The sequence below is a fragment of the Scyliorhinus canicula genome, chromosome 15 (assembly GCF_902713615.1).
Source record: "Scyliorhinus canicula chromosome 15, sScyCan1.1, whole genome shotgun sequence".
NCBI lineage: Eukaryota > Metazoa > Chordata > Chondrichthyes > Carcharhiniformes > Scyliorhinidae > Scyliorhinus > Scyliorhinus canicula.
This window is the reverse complement of record NC_052160.1, coordinates 90,285,666-90,305,602: the sequence shown is the minus strand read 5'-3', so window position 1 is coordinate 90,305,602 and position 19,937 is coordinate 90,285,666. Positions and strand designations below refer to the sequence as shown.

At 46.5% G+C, this 19,937-nt stretch overlaps 1 protein-coding gene across 2 annotated transcripts in view; it reads right to left on the bottom strand.

The window, feature by feature from the left end:
- The window catches only part of LOC119978325 (sphingomyelin phosphodiesterase 2-like), a 70,837-nt gene that overhangs the window by 31,306 nt on the left and 19,594 nt on the right, over positions 1 to 19,937 (bottom strand). For both annotated transcript variants that reach the window (XM_038819867.1, XM_038819868.1), the window contains exon 4: positions 8,461 to 8,557. In XM_038819867.1, the coding sequence (XP_038675795.1) occupies positions 8,461 to 8,557 (97 nt within the window). The remainder of the gene's footprint in view (positions 1 to 8,460; positions 8,558 to 19,937) is intronic.

Here is a 19,937-nt window from a genome sequence, read left to right as displayed (position 1 = left end):
TCTCCTGTTACCTCTTCGAACCCAACAGCTTCAGATCCGAACAACGGCCATTGTTCCTCTGACTGAGTGGGCACCCGAAGTTAAGTATAGGCGTTAGCGTTAGAGATAGTTTAGTTTGTGGTATTTTGTGCATGAGTAGATATTACTGTGTGTGTAAATAAATAGTATTGACTTTGAACTAACTAACTGGTGCATTGGTTCTTTGATCAGTACTCAGGTTTGAACCATCTGGCGGTATCGAAAGATACCTGGCGACTCTCAAGCAAACATAATTAGGATTAAGGAAGGCGACCATATTGACTGCCATATTTATAACCAGATAAATATAGCAACAACCCCACATTACATTGGAATACGGAGTAAAATTTTGAAATTTACCAATGATATCAACCTTGGAGGAGTGGCAAACATAGAGGGTGATACAGATTGCCTGCAACAGGACATAGATAGGCTAACAAATTGGACAGAAGAGTGACAGGTGGATTTTAATACAGAGAAGTGTAAGCTGATGAATTTTGGCAGAAGGATTGGGAGAGGCAATACATACTTAGTGACAATTCTAAAAAGTGTGCAGGACTTGGGTACATGTGCATTGATTTTTGAAGTTGGCGGGATGTATTGAAAAAGTGGTCGCAAAGCATATGGCATCTTGGGCTTCATAAACAGAGGCATCAAGTACAAAAGCAGGGAAGTTATTCTGAATCTATATAAAGCTCTGATTAAGCCACAGCTAAAGTACCAGTTCTGGTGACCAAACCTTATGAAAGATGTGAAGGTCCTCAAGAGTGTGCAGTGGATATTTACCAGAATGGTTCCAGGGGTATGAGGCTTTAGATACAAGGTTAGGATAGGTTGGAAAAGCTGGCGTTGGACTTCCGGTCATGGTGAAGGGGTGACTGGTCGCACACAAGGTGGCTCTCACTTGACAACGTGGTTTTCGGCCCTTGTTACCCAGGTAACGGTCAAATTTATGGGAAGAAAGGGGAAGTAATTGAAGTTGGTTGGTTTCTCCCCCAGTGTGCGATGTCTGCAGGATATAACACCAGGCAGCAGTTGAGCAAAGACCCTGCACCAGATTCAGCTGTCCCTCGAAGCGAAGTGGAAGAATACATGGCAGAGCCTTCATGTCGTCAATGCCCGCCCAATGGCAAATGGAGATATTGGTGGAATTTCTTTTGGGAGAATTCCGGAAACAAAGGCAGTCGATGGCAGAGGATCTCTCCAAAGGGATTGATAGTGGCACCCCATCGAGTAACTTTGGAGATGGTGGAACAGCGGTTGGAGGCGGAGGGTGCGACGATCCAGGAGGTGGTCGATGCAGTCTCCCCAATTTCAGCGGCAATGGGATTCTCTGGCCGATCGCCGAACTCGATTTTGGCGTCGGAGACCGGAGAATTCCACCCAAGGTATGGCTTGGAATGGTGCACTTGGCTCGATTGTGGGTCATTTTTAAAAACAAGGACCATTATTTCAATACGCCAGAGGAGGTGAACAATTTTGTGAGGAAAAGTGGACTGGGAGAGATCGGAGAGGTTATGGAATGTTTTGGAGTTTTTGAATATTTTATGTTCATGTTTATGGTTCTCGTCTTTGTGTTTTTGCTATTTTGTGCTCTGTTTTTTCCAGGGGTAGTTTGATTTGTCAAGCGGGGCGGGGCGGGGGGGCTTGTTTTTCCCAGTATGTAAGGTTTTGGAAGAGAGATTGGGGTCAGAGGTGTGTTTGGTATTTTCTGGTTGGGTGTTTTTTCTGGTTCCCAAGTGGGGCCACCTGGTTAGCGGTTATGCTGGTTAACGGAAGCAAAGTGAGGAGGGGGCTGCGGCTGGATGCCAGCGGGTGGAGGGGGGGGTTCTGTTTTGTTTGTGGGGGAAAGGCAATAAGCATAGGTTGGCTGGGTTTTTGGTTTGAGGTGTGGGGGTTGCTTGGCTGAGCTGGGAGGACTGATTTGTTTGGTTCTGAAAGGAGGGGGAGGGGGTTTGGGAGGGGTGTCAGGTAGGAAACATAAGGAAGCGTAAGGTGGTGGGAGTCCGGAGGCCCCCCCCGTCAGACTGGTTATGTGGAACGTTAGGGGGTTAAATTGTCCTGTTAAAAGATCCTGGGTGTTTGCCCATTTGAAGAGTTTGACCACAGAGGTAGTCTTCTTGCAGGGGATGCTTTTCAGGGTTCGGGATCAGATGAGGCTAAGGAAGGGATGGATGGGACAGGTAATCCACTCAAATTTTGATTCAAGAGGGGTGGCGATCTTATTTAACAGGAGGGTGGCTTTTACAGCAGCTAGTACTTGGACAGACCCTGGGGTGATACATTATGGTGAGTGAGGTGTTGGTGGATGCGCCAGTGGTTTTAGTGAACATATGTGCAGCAAATTGGGATGACATGGACTTTATCAAGAAGGTGTTGGCAGCCATCCCTGAACTTGACTCGCATCAGTTGATAATGGGGGGCGATTTCAATTGTTTATTAGATCAGAGGATGGACAGGCCAAGTCCCAGGTCTTTGGGGACTTCTGGGATGGCGAGGGAGTTGGCAGGGATCATGGAATTGATAGGGTGGGGGGGTGGATCCTTGGAGGTTTAATGATCCACGGGAAAGGAAGTTTTCCTTCTTCTCACACGTGCACCGGGTCTACTCCCAAATAGACTTCTTTGTGGTGGGGAAAGCGTTACTCCCGGGGGTGGCTGGGGCTGGGTACTCGGTGATTGTAATATCTGACCATGCTCCATATTATGTGGGTGTGTGATTGGAGATGGGCCGATCCCAGCTCGGAGGTTAGGCACGTTACTTCTTGCAGATAAGGAGTTTTGTGATAGGGTAGTGTTGTAGGCGGTGGTCAGAGGGCAGGTAATCTCATACAATGCCCACAGGGATAAGGTTGGCAGGGCAGAAATACAGAGATTGGGTGACACAATTTTGGAGATGGATCGGCAGTACACCACAGCCCCTACGGCAGAGTTGTTGGCGGAGTGAAAGAGGCTACAAATGGAGTTTGAGCTTGAATCAACAGGGAAAGCAGTGAGCCGGTTTCGCCACTCGCGAGGAGCATTTTATGAGCATGGGGATAAGGCCAGCAGTCTATTAGCTCACCAACTGAGGCAACAGGCGGCCGCACGGGACATAGTCCAGGTTAAGGTGAGGGGGAGGGCTGGTTATTGCTTCGGACAAGATTAATGGAGCTTTTGAGGTTTTCTACTCAGAGCTGTACAAGTCTGAGCTGCCGCTGCGCGCTTCAGGGATGGTGCAGTTTTTGGATGGGTTAGACTTCCCGGTGGTGGAGAGGATGAAGAGGCAGGGATTGTAGGCACTGTTGGGTGAAAGGGGTTATGGATTTTATTGGTTCCATGCAATCGTGGAAGGCACTGGGGATGGACGGCTTTCGGGTGGAATTTTACAAGTAGTTCGCGGCCTTGTTGGTGCCACAGTGCCACATTTACTGGGGATGTCCAATGATTCTGTCGAGGGGGCTGCTGCCAGCCAAGTTTTTTTCTTCTTCTTTTTTTATAAATTTAGAGTACCCAATTATTTTCTTTTCCAATTAAGGGGCAATTTAGCGTGGCCAATCCACCTAACCTGCACTTCTTTTTGGGTTGTGGGGGTGAAACCCATGCAGACACGGGGAGAATGTGCAAACTCCACACGGACAGCGACCCAGGGCCGGGATTCGAACCTGGGTCCGCAGCACCGTAGTCCCAGTGCTAACCACTGTGCCACCAACCAAGTTGGCGCTGGCGTCAATCTCCCTGATCTTGAAAAAGGACAAGGATCCCCTATAGTGTGGGTCTTACAAGCCTATTTCACTGTTGAATACCGATGCTAAGGTACTAGCTATGGTTCTGGCGAGGCGTCTGGAGGGATGCTTGTCAGTGGTGGTCTCTGAGGGCCAAACAGGGTTTGTCAATGGCTGACAATGGTCGACCAACATTAGGAGACTTTTGAATGTGGTCCTGCCACCCTCTATGGAGCAGGTGCTTGAGGTAATCATCTCTATAAATGCAGAGAAGGCTTTTGATCGGGTGGAGCGGAGGTACTTTTTCGAGGACTTGGGTCAATTTGGGTTTGGACCAACATTTACCTCCTGTATAATGCCCCCAGTCTCCGGACCAATGCGGTGAGCTCAGGGTATTTCTGGTTACATAGAGCATGAGGCAGGGTTGACCGCTGTCCCCGTTATTGTTCTCTCTAGTGATTGAACCGTTGGCCATTGTGCTTAGAGATCGTCAGGGGAGTGGAGAGGTATTGAGGGGGGAGGGCGAGGAGCATTAGGTGTCCCCTTGTGCAAATGATTTGTTGTGTGCGTTTCTGATCCTTTCGCTAGTGTGGGAGGGATAATGGAGATGTTGAGGAAGTTTGGATCCTTCTCAGGATACAAATTAAATGTGAGCATAGGCAAAATCTTCCCGGTGATTCCCCTGGGAAGGGGGGCAGATCTAAGGAGGTTGCCATTTCAGTTGGCCGAGATGAAGTTGAGATATTTGGGGATTCAGGTGGCACATGGCTGAGCTCTATAACACGAACTAAACTAAGCCAGTCTGGTAGAGGGGTGGAGGGGGACTTGAAGAGGTGGGGAGCCCTCCCACTTTCCTTTGTGGATAGAGCGCAAAGGGTCAAAATGAAGGTTCTGCCAAGGTTCTTATTTGTGTTCTAGTGTCCCCAATCTTCCTCCCTAAATCTTTTTTCGTTAGGGTGGATAAGTTAACCGCAGCCTTTGTTTGGGCGGGTAAGACTCCCAGAATTGGAAGAGCCTTCCTGCAGACAGAGTGACAGTCGGGCGGGATGGCGCTACCAAATCTAATGTTCAATTACTAGGCAGCGAACATTGGGAAATTGTGAGGGTGGTTTGAGTTGCCGGGACATGTTGGGGCGTTTGGAGGACGCCTCTTGTGTAAGGGTGTTGGTTACTGCCCCTCTTCCATATTCTCCAGCCAGGCTCTTGTCGAGCCCGGTGGTGCTGATGTTCCTTGAGTCCGGAACCTATTTAGGTTTGCGGCATCAGGGATGGATGCAATGCACAAGATTTGGAGGAGGGAGGGGTTCAGAGGTTCAAATATTTGTTTGTGGAAGGTAGGTTTGTGGGGCTGGAGGAGTTGTTGGAGTACTTTTAAGTATCTGCAGGTGAGGCAGCTCGGTGGCGTAGTGGTTAGCACTGCTGCCTCACAGCGCCGAGGTCCCAGGTTCGATCCTGGCTCTGGGTCACTGTCTGTGTGGAGTTTGCACATTCTCCCCGGGTTTGTGTGGGTTTCGCCCCCACAACACAAAGGCTAGGTGGATTGGCCACGCTAAATTGCCCCTCAATTGGAAAAAAGGAATTGGGTACTTTAAATTTTTTTTTTTAAAGTATGTGCAGGTAAGGAACTTTGGGCGTGATTCTCCGCCCCCCACGCCGGGTGGGAGAATAGCGGAAGGGCCTCCTGACATTTTTCATGCCCTCCCGCTATTCTATCCCCCCCCCCACGCCCGACCCACGCCACGAATCGCCGCTTGCCGCTTTTTACGGCGAGCGTCGATTCTCCAAGGCCGATGGGCCGAGCGGCCGGGCCTTCACGCCCGTTTCACCATGGCAGCAAACACACCTTCTCGCTGCCGTCGTGAAACGGGCGCCAGATGCCCGATTGGCACGGGAGCACCACGACTGTGCTCGGGAGGGGACAGGCCCGTGATCGGTGCCCACCGATCATCGGGCCAGCGTCCAAAACAGACGCACTCTTTCCCCTCCGCCGCCCGGCAAGATCAAGCCGCCACGTCTTGCCGGGCAGCTGAGGAGAAAGACGGCAACTGCACATGCGCGGGTTAGCGTTGTCCAACCTGCGCATGCACGGCTGACATCATCGGCCGCGTCATCCGCCGTGACGCTTGACGTGCGGCCTTGACGACCGTCGTCAAGGCCACGCCGCCGTGACGCACGGGGCCACGCTCCTAGCCCCGCCGGGGGGGGGGGGGGAGAATCGGCCCCGGAAGTGGCCGTGAAGGCTGCCGTGGGACTGTAAAGAGACGTCTTTGTTCCCCTAGTTGCCGAGGCCGCCACTGATGGACAGGACGCTATCTGGATTTGGATTTTGTTTATTGTCACGTGTACCGAGGTACAGTGAAAAGTAATTTTTTGTGAGCAGCTCAACAGATCATTAAGTACTTGAAAAGGAAATACATAATAGAGCAACTAAAGGTACACAATATAACTACATAACACTGGCATCGGGTGAAGCATCCAGGGGTGTGTTAATCAGGTCAGTCCATCTCAGGATGAGATAGGGGAATGGAAGATTGCCAATACATATGGGAGGTTGCTGGAAACAGGGAAAGCATCATTCGAGGAGGTAAAAGGGGAAGTGGGAAGAGGAATTGGGCCTGGGCCTAGAGGGAGGGAAGTAGAATATGATTTTGCATAGGGTGAATTCCACTGCTTCGTACACCACCGGCTGAGCATGTACAGTTTAAAGTAGCTCATAGCGCGCACTTGACTTGAGCGGGCATGACTGGGTTCTCCCCTGGATTAGAGGACAGGTGTGGCCATTGTTTTTTTTTTAAATTTAGAGTAGCCAATTAGTTTTTTCCAATTAAGGGGCAATTTAGCCTGGCCAATCCACCTACTCTGCACATCTTTGGGTTGTGGGGGTGAGACCCACGCAGACACAGGGAGAATGTGCAAACTGCACATGGACAGTGACCCAGAGCCGGGAACGAACCTGGGACCTCGGCGCCGTGAGGCCGCAGTGCTAACCAACTGCGCCACCGTGCTGCACTGTGTGGCCACTGTTTAAGGGGGGGGGGGCAGCGAACCAATTCACACATGTTCTGGTCCTGCCCCAAGCTGGTTGGGTTCTGGGTCTCGGTTTTTGAGACCATGTCGGAGATTGTGGAGGTTAGGCTGAAGCCGTGTCCATTGGTGGCGATCTTTGGGGTATCGAACTCACCAGACCTTCCTGAGGGGAGAACGGCTGATATCTTGGCTTTTGCCTCTCTGAAAGCCCAGAGATGGGTCCTGCTGGGATGGAGGTTGGCGGTGCCACCTAAGGTTTTGGCATGGTTTGGGGACTTGGCAGAGTTCCTGAGAATGTTCAAGGCCAGCAACTGTGCGTTTGTATGTGAGATTTTGGCAACGTTTGGAATAAAAATATATTTTTAAAAGAAGGAAAAGTTGGGTTTGTTGATATCGAAGGGAAATTTGATGGAGGTGTACAAGGTTATTAAAGGCATATATAAAGTAGACATGGATAAATGTTTTCCATTAGCACACTGTACAGGACTAGGAGGACACAGATTTTGGGCAAGAGATGCAGATGGGTTGTGAGTGGTAATGACCAGGAACTCACTGCCCATGAGGGTGGTGGATATGGAGACGATCAATGATTTCAAAAGGAAATCGGCTGGGCAGACAAAGGAAATAAATTGCAGGGCTACGGGGAGGGAGCAGGGGAGTGGCACTGACTGGATTGCTCCAGAAGGAGCTGCAGTGCATTCAATGGGCCGAATGGCCTCATTCAATGCCACAAATGACTCTATACTCCATGACCATCCAGGTCGAAGCAGCCCACTTGATTGGCACCCCACCACCATTGATGTAGAGCAGAATGTACCACCTACAGGTGCACTGCAGCAGCTTGCCAAGGCTCCTTCAACAGCACCTTCCAAAGCTGTGATCTCTACCAGCTAGAAGGACAGGGCAGCAGATAGCTGGGAACACCACCACCTGGAGGTTCCCCTCCAAGTCCCATATCATTCTGACTTGGAAATTTATCGCCGTTCCTTCACTATTGTTGGATCAAAATCCTAGAACTCCCTCCCTAATAGCACAGTGGGTGTAGCTACACATGGACTGCAGCAGTTCAAGACGGCAGTTCACTACCACCTTCTCAAGAGCAAAGATGGGTACACAATAAATGCTGGCCTAGCCAATGACACAAACGTCCCATGAACTAAGTTTTAAAAATGTTAATAGGCAGTGTTGTAATTGATTTCTACAGTGATGGAAATTCATTGTGACTGATTGCCACTGACGGTTGCTCGTTGAAATGTATGTAATATGTGCAGGTGAGGACTGTACGTATTTCACACTTTCATTTGCTCGAATGCTTCTTCGATGACAGCGTTACACAAATATGCTAATCACTTCCCAGGCACCACTGGAAGTTGAGGTTCAGCTCTGACGCAAATGGTACAATCCATGGATCACATTTTGTAACTTAGCATCAGTTTTTGCAGCTCTGTGAAGGTTGATTCTCATTCATTAAAACTGATCACTCTGAATTTTCCCCCATTCATCCAGTCAGTCATTGTGCTGTGCCAACACACAGATGTCCCAATGACACCCTAGCAATAACCCCGAGAGAGGTATTTGCGCTGTCTGTTTCGATTTTCTCTCACATTGGCAATTCATGTATCCCCACAAAGGACTCCAAAAGGTCTGACCTAAACCCAGAGTGACAAGCAGACTGCAAAACCGCTGACTAAAACAGCGGAAAATAAACTGACCTCCTGCAGCAGGACCACATCGTACTTTTCCTGGCTCAGCAACTGAACGATCATTTCATAACGCTCCCTGCAACACTTGCTGAGGTAACGGATTCCCCTGGAACAGAAAGAGAGTGGTGAGAGGGAGAGCAGGTGGTTGCGTATTTGTCTTGACAGAAGACTCATACATCAGCACAATGGCAGATGAATTCAACAGCGTGCAGTTTTGCAATGTGTAGGTTTGAGTCAAGTATATCTGACGGGGGCAGCACGGTGGCACAGTGGGTTAGCCTTGCTGCCTCACGGCGCCGAGTTCCCAGATTCAATCCCGGCTCTGGGTCACTGCTGTGTGGAGTTTGCACATTCTCCATATGTTTGCGTGGGTTTCACCCCAACAACCCAAGTATGTGCAAGGTAGGTGGATTGGCCACGCTAAATTGCCCCTTCATTTGAAAAAAATTAATTGGGTACACTAAATTTATAAAAAATAAAAAAGTATATCTGTCAGAAAGATCAAATAGTTCTGTCTTGAAGCCTCTCCAGACTTACAGCAATATGAATGACTCCTAACAGTTTTATCAAACCTCTACAAGAGACACGATGGATGTACCCACATCACACAAACTGCAGCGGGTCAAAGATGTGGATCACCGACATCTTCTTAGGGGTAACTCGGGTTAGCAATAAATGCTGGCCTTGCCTGTAATGTTCACATCCCAGGAGCCAATTAATAGAAATAACTTTAATCCGTAAATTATGCACAGTTACTAACAAATAACAGGCTGTCTATAATTATTAAATTAAATGTAATTTGGAATTGCAGCACATTAACATTAGCACGCTTCGTGTTTGAGTTTTGAAATGGTATTTTGATCCCAGTTTCACCCACTCCAATGACCATGCAAGATTTATTTCCTTCACCAGAATCCGTCTCTATCTCATTTCCCTCATCTTTGGCATTGCAATCCTTTGGGTTGATTTTATCTTTTGTTTGTCATGTTGCTTTTGCCTCTTGCTGCTGTTTCGCTTTCTTCCTGTACTGCTCACTGTTGTCAGAAGAATGTCGCTAGTACAAAAAAGATGCTGTCACAACTAGCTGACACGTCCTTCAGTTACCTATCGTTAATTATTTACTGTATCTACAAGGGCAAGTTAACCAACCCTCTGCCAGCAACTGTAAAGCAAGGTCTTCTATCTCTGGGTAACCTGAACTTGTCGATAACTCTCCCAATGCGCTTGTGCATGAGGGTTTTACAAAATCGGCTCCTTAAAATCTGCACCTTAGGGCAGAAAAAGTTAAGGGGAGATTTATTAGTGGTGCTCAAAATCAGGATGGGTTTTAATAGAATATACAAAAACTGTTTCCTCTGCTCGGAGACTAGCTGGCCAGAGGACATCAATTTTAAAATCTCTGGTAGAGAATTAAAGGAGAATTTCTGTTTCTACATTGAGTTATGATCTCGCACATTGACAATTGTACTGCCTGAAAGGGTGGTGGAAGCAGATTAAATACTAGCTTGCAAAAAGAGGGCTGGATAAATAGTTGAAGATGGAATTAGCAGGTAAGGAAAGTGGGACAAATTGCAAAGGGCCAGTATAGACATGATGGATTAAATGCCCCCCTTCTAAGCTGCATTATTCTATGATTCTTGTCCTACTTCCTATAGAAACGTAGAAAATAGGTGCAGGAGGAAGCCATTCGGCCCTTTGTGCTTGCTCTGCCATTCATTATCTTCCAAGAAAGGAACTTGTTCTCCCTTTCCCCCATAGTCTTTGATCCCGTTAGCCCCAAATGCTATATCTAACCCCTTCTTGAAAACCTACAATGTTTTGGCCTCAACTGCTTTCTGCGGTAGCAAATTCCACAGGCTCACCACTCTCTGGGTGAAGACATTTCTCCTTAAGTCAGTCCTAAATAGTTTATTTAATATCCTTAGACTGTGACCCCTAGTTCTGGACACCCCCACCATCGGGAACAACCTTCCTGAATCTACTCTATCTAGTCCTGTTAGAATTCTAAAGGTTTCTGTGAGATTCCCCCCTCATTCTTCTCAACTCCAACGAATACAATCCTAACCAACTCAATCTCTCCTCGTACATCAGTTGCCATCCCAGGAATCAGTCTGGTAAACCTTCACTGCACTCCCTCTATAGCAAAGACATTCTTCCCTAGTTAAAGAGACCAAAACTGCACCCAATATTCCAGATGTGGTCTCACCAAGGCCATGTATAATTGCAACAAAACATCCATGCTCCTCTACTCGAATCCTCTCGCAATGAAGGCCAACATACTATTTGCCTTCTTTACTGCCTGCTGCACCTGTATGCTTACCTTCAGCACCTGGTGTACAAGGACTCCCAGGATTCGTTGCACATTCCCCTCTCTCGATCTATAGCCATTCAGATAATAATCTGCCTTCAGTTTTTGCTACCAAAGTGGATAACCTCACATTTATCCGCATTATATGGCATCTGCCATTCTTTTGCCCACTCACTCAACTTATCCAAATCACACTGAAGCATCTCGATGTCTTCCTCACAGTTCACCCTCCCATCCAGCATTGTGTCATTTGCACATTTGGAGATATTACATTGAGTTTCCTAATTTATATCATTAATAGACATTGTGAAACTCTGGGTCCTAGTACTGATCCATGCGATACCCCACTAGTCACTGTCTGCTATTTGTAAAGGACCCATTTATTCCTACTCCCTGTCTTCTATCGCCAACCAGTTTTCTGTCCATCTCAACAGACTACCCCCAGTGCTTTACTTTTACACACTAATCTCTTATATGGGATTTTGTTGAAAGCCTTCTGGAGGTCCAAATAAACCACATCCACTGGCATCCCCACATTAACGCATTATTTCTCTTTCGTACATCGATGCTGACCCGGTCTGATCCTCCCATTGTGTTCAAGTGCCCTGCTATTAAATCTTTTAAAATGGACTCTAGCATTTTCCCCACTACCGATATCAGGCTTACTCATCTATAGTTCCATTTTCTCTCTCCCTCCCTTTTTATTTATTTATTTTTAAAATAAATTTAAAATACCGAATTTATTTTATTTTTCCATTAAGGGGCAATTTAGCGTGGCCAATCCACCTACCCAGCACATCTTTGGGTTGTGGGAGTGAGACCCACACAGACAGTGACATGGGGCCGGAGTCGAACTTGGCTCCTCGGCGCTGAGAGGCAGCATTGCGTACCTCCCGTTTTAAATAGTGGGGTTACATCAGCTACCGGCCAATCTGTAGGAACTGTTCCAGAGTCTATAAAATCTTGGATGATGACGACCAATGCCTCCACTATTTCTCAGGCCACTTCCTTAAGTACTCTCGGATGTAGATTATCAGGCCCTGGAGATTTATCAGCCTTCAATCCCATAAACGTCCCCACTAATTTTAATTTCCTTCAATTCCTCCCTTGCACTACACTGTGTTCCTCAACATTTCTGGTACATTATTTGTGTCCTCCTTTGTGAAGACACAGCCAAAGTATGTATTTAGTTGGTCAGTCATTTCTTTGTTCCCCATCATAAATTACCCTTATTCTGCCTGTAAGGGACCTACATTTGTCTTTACCAATCTTTTTCTTTTCACATACCTAAGGAAGCTTTTACAGTCAGTTTTTATGTTCCCCGCAAGTTTACTCTCATACTCTATTTTCCTCTTCTTAATTAATCCCTTTGTTCTCCTTTGCTGAATTCTAACCTGCTCCCAATCCTCAGGTCTGCGGTTTCTTCTGACCAGTTTGTATGCCCTTGGATCAAATACTATCTCTATGGTTTGGCCATCTTTCCCATTTTATTTTTGTGCTAGGTAGGAATGAACAATTGCACTTTTTGAATGTTTGCCATTGCTTATCCACTGTGGTCCCTTTATGTAACATTCCACAATCCACGAGAGCCAACTCACGCTTCATACCACCTTGGTTTCCTTTATTTAGATTCAGGACCTAGTTTCCGAATCAACTATGCCATTCTCCATCATGGTGAAGAATTCTATCATATTATGGTTACTCATCTCCAAGGGGTCTCCTGCAACTAGATTATCAATTATTCCTTTCTCATTACACAATACCCAGGCTAGAATGGCCTGTTCTCCAGTTGGTTCCTCAACATATTGGTCCAGAAAACCATCCCATACACACTCCTGGAATTCCTCCTCTACCATATTGCTACTAATTTAATCTGCCCAATCTACATGCAGATTAAAGTCATCCATAATTACAGATGTTCCTTTATCACATGCGTCTCTAATTTCCTGTTAAATGCGTCCTGAACATCACTACTAAAATTTGGGGGTCTATTTACAACCCCCACTAACATTTTTTGCCCCTTGGTGTTTCTCGAAGGGTGCAATCCATCCACATAAATTCCACATCATCAGAGTTAATATCGTTCCTCACTATTGTGTTAATACCCTCTTTAACCAACAATGCAACCCCACCATCTTTTCCTATTTGTCAGTCTTTCCCAAAGACTGATTACCTGAATGTTCAGTCCCAACCCAGGTCACCCTGCAGGCATGTTTCTGTCATCCCAACTACATCATACCCGGTTACATCTATTTTCACGATTAATTAATCCACTTTATTGTGAAGGCTCCGCGCATTAAAGCATAAAACCGCAAGGTTTGTCTTTTTAACATTTCTTTTCCCATTACCATTATTTTTTACTGTGTTCCTGTTTGATTCTGGCCGTTGATTTGTCTGCCTATCACTTTTTTTATTCCCCTTTTTGTCTTTTGTTCTTGTCCGTGTTTCCCCTCCTCTAACTCTTTGCATATGTTCCCACCCCCCTGCCATTTTAGTTTAAACCCTCCCCAATCACCCCAGCAAATACTCCCCCCTAGGATATCAGTCCCAGTCCGGGCGAGGTGAAACCCATCCAGTTTGTACTGGTCGCACCTCCCCCAGAACCAGTCCCAAAGTCCCAGGAAACTGAAACCTTTCCTCTCGCACCATCTCTTCAGCCATATACTCATCTGATGTATCCTATTGTTTCTGCTCTGAGTAGCACATGGCACTGGTGGCAATCCTGAGATCACTACCTCTGAAGCCCTGCTTTTCAACTTTCTTCCTAACTCCCTATATTCTGCTTTTAGGACCTAATCCCTTTTTTTAAACCTATTTTGTTTGTATAATTGTGTACCACGACCACTGGCTATTAACCCCCACCCCCCAGAATGTCTGAAGCAATTCTGAGACATCCTCCACCCTAGGACCCAAGAGGCAACATACCATTCTGAGGTTTGCAGGAACACCTATCAATCCCCCTTACAACTGAATCCCCTATAACTATTATGATATGCTCCGTCTCAAGGAGCGGCAGCTGGAGACACTGCCTGCACACATGCTGGCCCCAGACACTGGAACTGTTCCCGGCTTCCCACATAGAGCAGGAGGAGCACCCGACCGTACTCACCCAAGTAGCTGCTTTCACTTGCTCCGCGTCACTTTTGAATCCTGACATCACCTCACGAGCTCCAAACTCCAAGTTTGCACTCAGATTTCTCACTGCACTCTCGTGCTGTTTTCAATCTCCCGATAATCAGCTCTCTCCCTTGTAACCTCTACTCCAGCTCTAGCCGTTGCTCAGTCGTTACAAATTGACAGGCTTTTGCGCGGGGCAGGAAGGGATTGTTGAGCGAAGAGGGTGGGAAATTAGTCCAGAGTTCTGCTCGTGATTGACAACTTGCCATTCTGCTGTTAAACAGCCTGTCAGCACTCACGGCCTGGACTAAGAGGCAGTGGAAAGAAATAACAAAGTGATATTGCAGAATTCAAATTGAGTTGGAAACAGGTAACACTCCGATATTCCAAGTAATCCGATAAGACTAGGAAAACAGTTGGTTCTTGCTTTGCACTTAGTGTGAGTAGTTGCTCATCGAGAGTGCTGACGTCTCATTGAATCTCAAGATTGTTAAGACTTGCCAAATAACACTACAACCATCAATCAACTCCTCAGTTGTATCAAGTATGAATGCATTATTCTGAATTGGCAGGTTACCGCAGTATTTTTATGAAACTATAAAAATGATTCAGGATTACCTTTAGGCATCACACATTCCCCTTCTCCAAATGCTATAGAACAGTAAAATCTCTGTCATGCTTCCCAACCAGGAGCAAAGTGATGTCAAGATGCTCAATTTAAGTCTTCCAAAACTATGCCCCATAAATATAGTCACCAACAAATTCATGAGGAAATTGGGAACTTATTTTGTTCATCTTTGAGACATGGGCATCAGTGACAAGGTCAGCATTTATTGTCCACCTCTAATTGACCTCAACAAGTTATGGTGAACCACCGACTGACGCACCGCAATCCAGGAGGTGAATGTACTCCATAGTGCTGTTGGTTGGGGAGTTACTTTGACACAGTGATGATGAAGAGATGTTGATATATTTCCATGTCAGGTGGCGGTGCTCTCAACCGTCTGCTGCTTAATTCTTTTATTTGAAATGCGGGTTTAGGAGGTGCTGTTGAATGAGGCTTGGTGAATCATTGCAGTGCATCTTGTAGATGGTACACACTGTTGTTACTGCGAGGCAGTGAACATTTCTCTTTTCCAATTAAGGGCAATTTAGAATGGCCAATCCACCTAACCTGCACATCTTTGGCTTGTGAGGGTGAGACCCATGGAGATACGAGGAGAATGTGCAAACTCAACACAGTGATCCGGGGCCAGGATTGAACCCAGGTCTTCAGAGCCGTGAGGCAGCAGTGCTAACTACCGAGGCCATGCCGTGCCGCCCAGGAGTGGGATGGTGGATGGGGTAATAATCAAGCGGGCTGCTTTATCCAGGATGGTGTTGAGTTTCTTGAGTGTTGTTGGAGCTGCTCTTATCTAGGCATGTGGAGAGTATTCCATCACACTTTTGAAGTGTGCCGTTTCGAAGATGGATAGACTTTTAGGAGTCAGTGGGTTGGTGAGTTACTCGTCAGTGGGTTGGTGAGTTACTCATCGTGGAATTCCCAGTCTCTGACCTGTTCTTTGAGCCGTAGTATTCATGTGTTTGATCCAGTTAAGCTTCTTTTGGATGTAGATGGTACGAGATTCAGTGATGGCATTGATATTCACTGATATCATGGGGAATGGTTGATGCTTCTCTTACTGGAGATGCTCATTGTCTGGCACCTGTTTAATTGTCACTTGCCCAATTATCATCCGAAGCTTGAAAGTTGTCCAGGAGTTGCGATGTGTGGGCACAGGCTGCTTTGTTATTTGAGAATCTGTGAATGGAACTGAACACTGCACTCAGCAGGGAACATCAACATCTCTGACCGATGTTGGAGGGAAGGTCATTGATGAAGCAGCTGAAGATGGTGGCCTTGGGCATCACCCTGAGGAGCTCCAACAGCCTGTCTTGGGGATGAGATGACTGATGGCTAACATCCACAACCATCTTTCTATGTGTTAGGTATGACTCTAACCAGTAGAATGCTCCACTCTCTTCCCCACTCCATTCAAATTGTCTTTAATTTTGCTGCAGTTCTTTGATTCCTTACTTGGTCAAATGCTGCCTTCAAGTTAAGGGTTCACCTCTGGAATTCAGTTGTTTTTCCAATGTTTGGACCAAGGCTGGAAATAGGTCTGGTTCAATCCTGGTAGACATAAATTCAGCATTTTTGAGGAAGTATTGGTGGGTAAGTGCTATTTGATAAAACTGGCTCAGATGGATTATGCTCTTGGTACTTCTGGCTGAACATGGCTGTAAATGCTCAAGCCTCGTCTTCTGCACTGATGTGTTGAACTACCCAATCATTGAAGATGGCCAGCTTCCTCCTCTGGTTACCTGCTTAATCATTCACCACTATTCACAACTGGTTATAGCAGGGCTGCAGAGCTTCAATCGGATTCTTGCGTGTGGGGTTTGCATACAGCATGTTGCTTCCACTGTTTAGCACTCATGTGGTTTTAGTTGGAGCTTCGCCATAGTTAGCACCTTATTTTCAGGTACAGGGATGCTCTTTGACACTCCTCACTGAATCGGGTTGGCCCCTGGCTTGGTGCTAATGGAAGTGTATGTTAAGCCAAACGATTACGCCTTGCGGCGGAATACAATTCTGCTGCTCAGCACCCATAGTATCTCACGGATGCTCAGTTTTAAGCTGCTAGGTGTGTTCTGAATCAGCCCCACACCGTGTCCAATTCTTCAGTATCCAGCCAGCTCTGTCAGTTGAGCTACCACATCAGCCACTCTATAATGGACAATGAAATCCCCCAACCAGAGCGTAATTTATTCCCTTGCTACCTTCAGTGTTTCTTCCAAGTGATGCTCAACATGGAGGATCTCGCAGGAAGTTAGAAGTAGAAGTAATCAGTAGGAGGTTTTCGTGTCCGTCAGTGATGCAACACCACGTGTCTTCATGGGGTATGGAGTTAATGTAGGGCCACACACTGCTAACTATATTTTAAGTTATTTTTCATGGGATGTGGGTATCACTGGCAAGACCATTAACTGATTGGCTTGCAAGGCCATTTCAGAGGACAGTTAAGAGTCAATCCTCTTGCTGAGGATTTGGTCAGGACAGCAGATTTTATTTCCTAAAGGATATTAGTAAACTCAATTTTTTCCCCCCACAATTGATGATAATTTTTTGGTCACCATTATTGAGACTAGAAACAAAGAGACAAAGAAAAGTACAGCACTGGAACAGTCCCTTCAGCCCTCCAAGCTTGCGCAGACCATGCTGCCTCTCTAAACTAAAATCTTCTACACTTTCGGGGTCTGTATCCCTCTATTCCCATCCTATTCATGTATTTGTCAAGATGCCCCTTAAATGTCACTAGCATCCCTGCTTCCACCACCTCCTCCGGCAGCGAGGCACCCACTATCCTCTGTGTAAAAAACTTGCCTCGTACATCTCCTCGAAACCTTGCGCCTCGAACCTTAAACCAATACCCCCTAGTAATTGACCCCTCTACCCTGGGAAAACATCTCTGACTATCCACCCTGTCTATGCCCCTCATAATATTGTAGACTTCTATCAGGTCACCCCTCAACCTCCGTCATTCCAGTGAAAACAAACCGAGTTTATCCAACCTCTCCTCATAGCAAATGCCCTCCATACCAGGTAACATCCTGGTACATCTCTTCTGCACCCTCTCTAAAGCTCCACATCCTTCTGGTAGTTTTATATTCCCAATTTATTAATTGATGTTTTGAAGCAATGGTGGGTTTTGAACCCATGTCCCCAGAGCATTAGTCTGGGGCTCTGGTTTGCTAGTCCAGTGGCATTACCACTTCTCTACTGTCTCCTGATCTGCCAGTGTGCTGCCTCCACCTCTAGTTACTCTGTCCTCCTGGTGGAACAGAATATACCCTGGCAGATTTTAGAGAAGTCTGGGAGACTGGCTGTAAGGCATGATTCCATGAGTATGACCACGCCAGGTAGTTTGCTTGACAAATCTGTGAGGCAGCAACTTTGGCAGAAGTGCACAGATGTTAGGGAGCTGGACTTTGCAGGATCAACTAAGCTGGGTGAGCCTTTGCCATGTCTGAATCCAGTGGCTGGGTGTCCGGTTTTATTCTTGTTATGCTTTTTCGTCACAGTTTGATAGAAATGAGTGGCTTGCTACACCATTGCAGATGGCAGCTAACAGTTAACCACAGCACTGGAATTGTGGAATCAAACTATCCCTTAAGAATACAACAATCTGATCATTTTGTACTCATCATTGCTGATGACAGTTTTTAAATCCATGAACAGAATTTTCCATTGTGGGATTTGAACCATTCAAATAATCAATCCTCAGAAGGTGGTTAGAATTTAAAACTCACCTCACAAGTAGTTGAGGCGAGTAGTATAGAGGCATTTAAGGGCAAGCTGAATTCGCACTGAAGGAAAAAAGGAATAGGAAGATATGTTGATGGGGTTGGATGAGGTGTGGGGATAATTCATGTAGACTCGGGTAGATGAGTTGAGCCAAATGACGGTTAATCATTGGCAGGAATGCGGGGTTGAAGTTATAATCAGATCAATCATGACCTTATTGAATTTGGAGCAGGCTCGAGGGGCCGAGTGGCCTACTCCTGCTGCTAATTCGTATGTTCGTAGGACCTGTTTTCTGTGCCGTGGATTCTATGTAATTACATAGGCCTGCTGTGGCTGAAAAAACCTTTGCATAAATTTACGATCTGGGAAGAAAGGGAGATGGTTGGAGTGATAGGTTACAGCAACATGTGTATATATATATATTCCCTCCTTCTTCCCCCAAATGGCAAGAGCCCTGGTCAGATCTGCCAACTCTGAGTTTTTACTATTGTTGGGAATATGTAGATCTCAATCAAGCAACAGCAAAAGCCTCATCATTAATCTGCTTGCCCCTTAGATGGAAGGGAGGTGCAATAAGGAAAATAGAGAAAGAAAAATAAAATTGCTTTAATCAACATGTTCTGACTGTAAACTGCTAAAAGTGCCTCCTGCTGGTAAGGGTACATGCAGACATCATGACAAGGAAGGTTCTGGCTTGACAGTAATGAAGCACCACCAATCTAGGCAGGCACAGGGAGATCAGTTACTGGGAGCTTGCTGGTTGCCAAGGAACACAGCATAAAGGAGGAAATAAAATTGCAGGGGAGGGGGGAACCAGTGTAATTCTGAACTTGAACAGCAGATCCAACCCAATCGCTAAATAATGTAAAGGATGTCAAACAAATGTAACCTGTGGGTAAAAACCTGTGACAATAACCTGGGGCCTCACGGTAGCATGGTGGTTAGCATCAATGCTTCACAGCTCCAGGGTCCCAGGTTCGATTCCCGGCTGGGCCACTGTCTGTGTGGAGTCTGCACGTCCTCCCCGTGTGTGCGTGGGTTTCCTCCGGGTGCTCCGGTTTCCTCCCACAGTCCAAAGATGTGCGGGTTAGGTGGATTGGCCATGCTAAATTGCCCATAGTGTAAGGTTAATGGGGGGATTGTTGGGTTACGTGGGTTTCAGTAGGGTGATCATTGCTCGGCACAACACCGAGGGCCGAAGGGCCTGTTCTGTGCTGTACTGTTCTATGTTCTATGTTCTAATTAAAAAGGTCCTCTTGTGAAAGGCAGTAAGTGTACTTAACCAATTTTGAGCAATGCATATTGAGTCATACAGCAGCGGAGAGGCTACTTGTTCTTTTGTGCCTGTGTTGATTCTTTGGAAGAACTATCTAAGTAGTCTCACCCCCGACTCTTTCCCCACAGCTCAGCAAAGTTTTCATTTAATGTATTTATTCAATTCCCTTTTGAACGTCACAACTGAATCTGCCTTCATGCCCTTTCGATCAACTGCGGGTCAACTCGCCACCTAAGAAAAAGTTCTCACCTTCTCTCTGCTCCGTTTGCCAATTATCTAAGGGTTCTAACGTACTGCGTTTATACAAACACTGCACGGTGCATGGCAGGGACTGTTTGAATATACTGAGCAAGAGGGCTGAAGCAGGGGAGCCGAGGCAGATTGAGAAGGTAAAGTTATCAACCCATTCAAACACACAGGACGCGACCTGAACACAG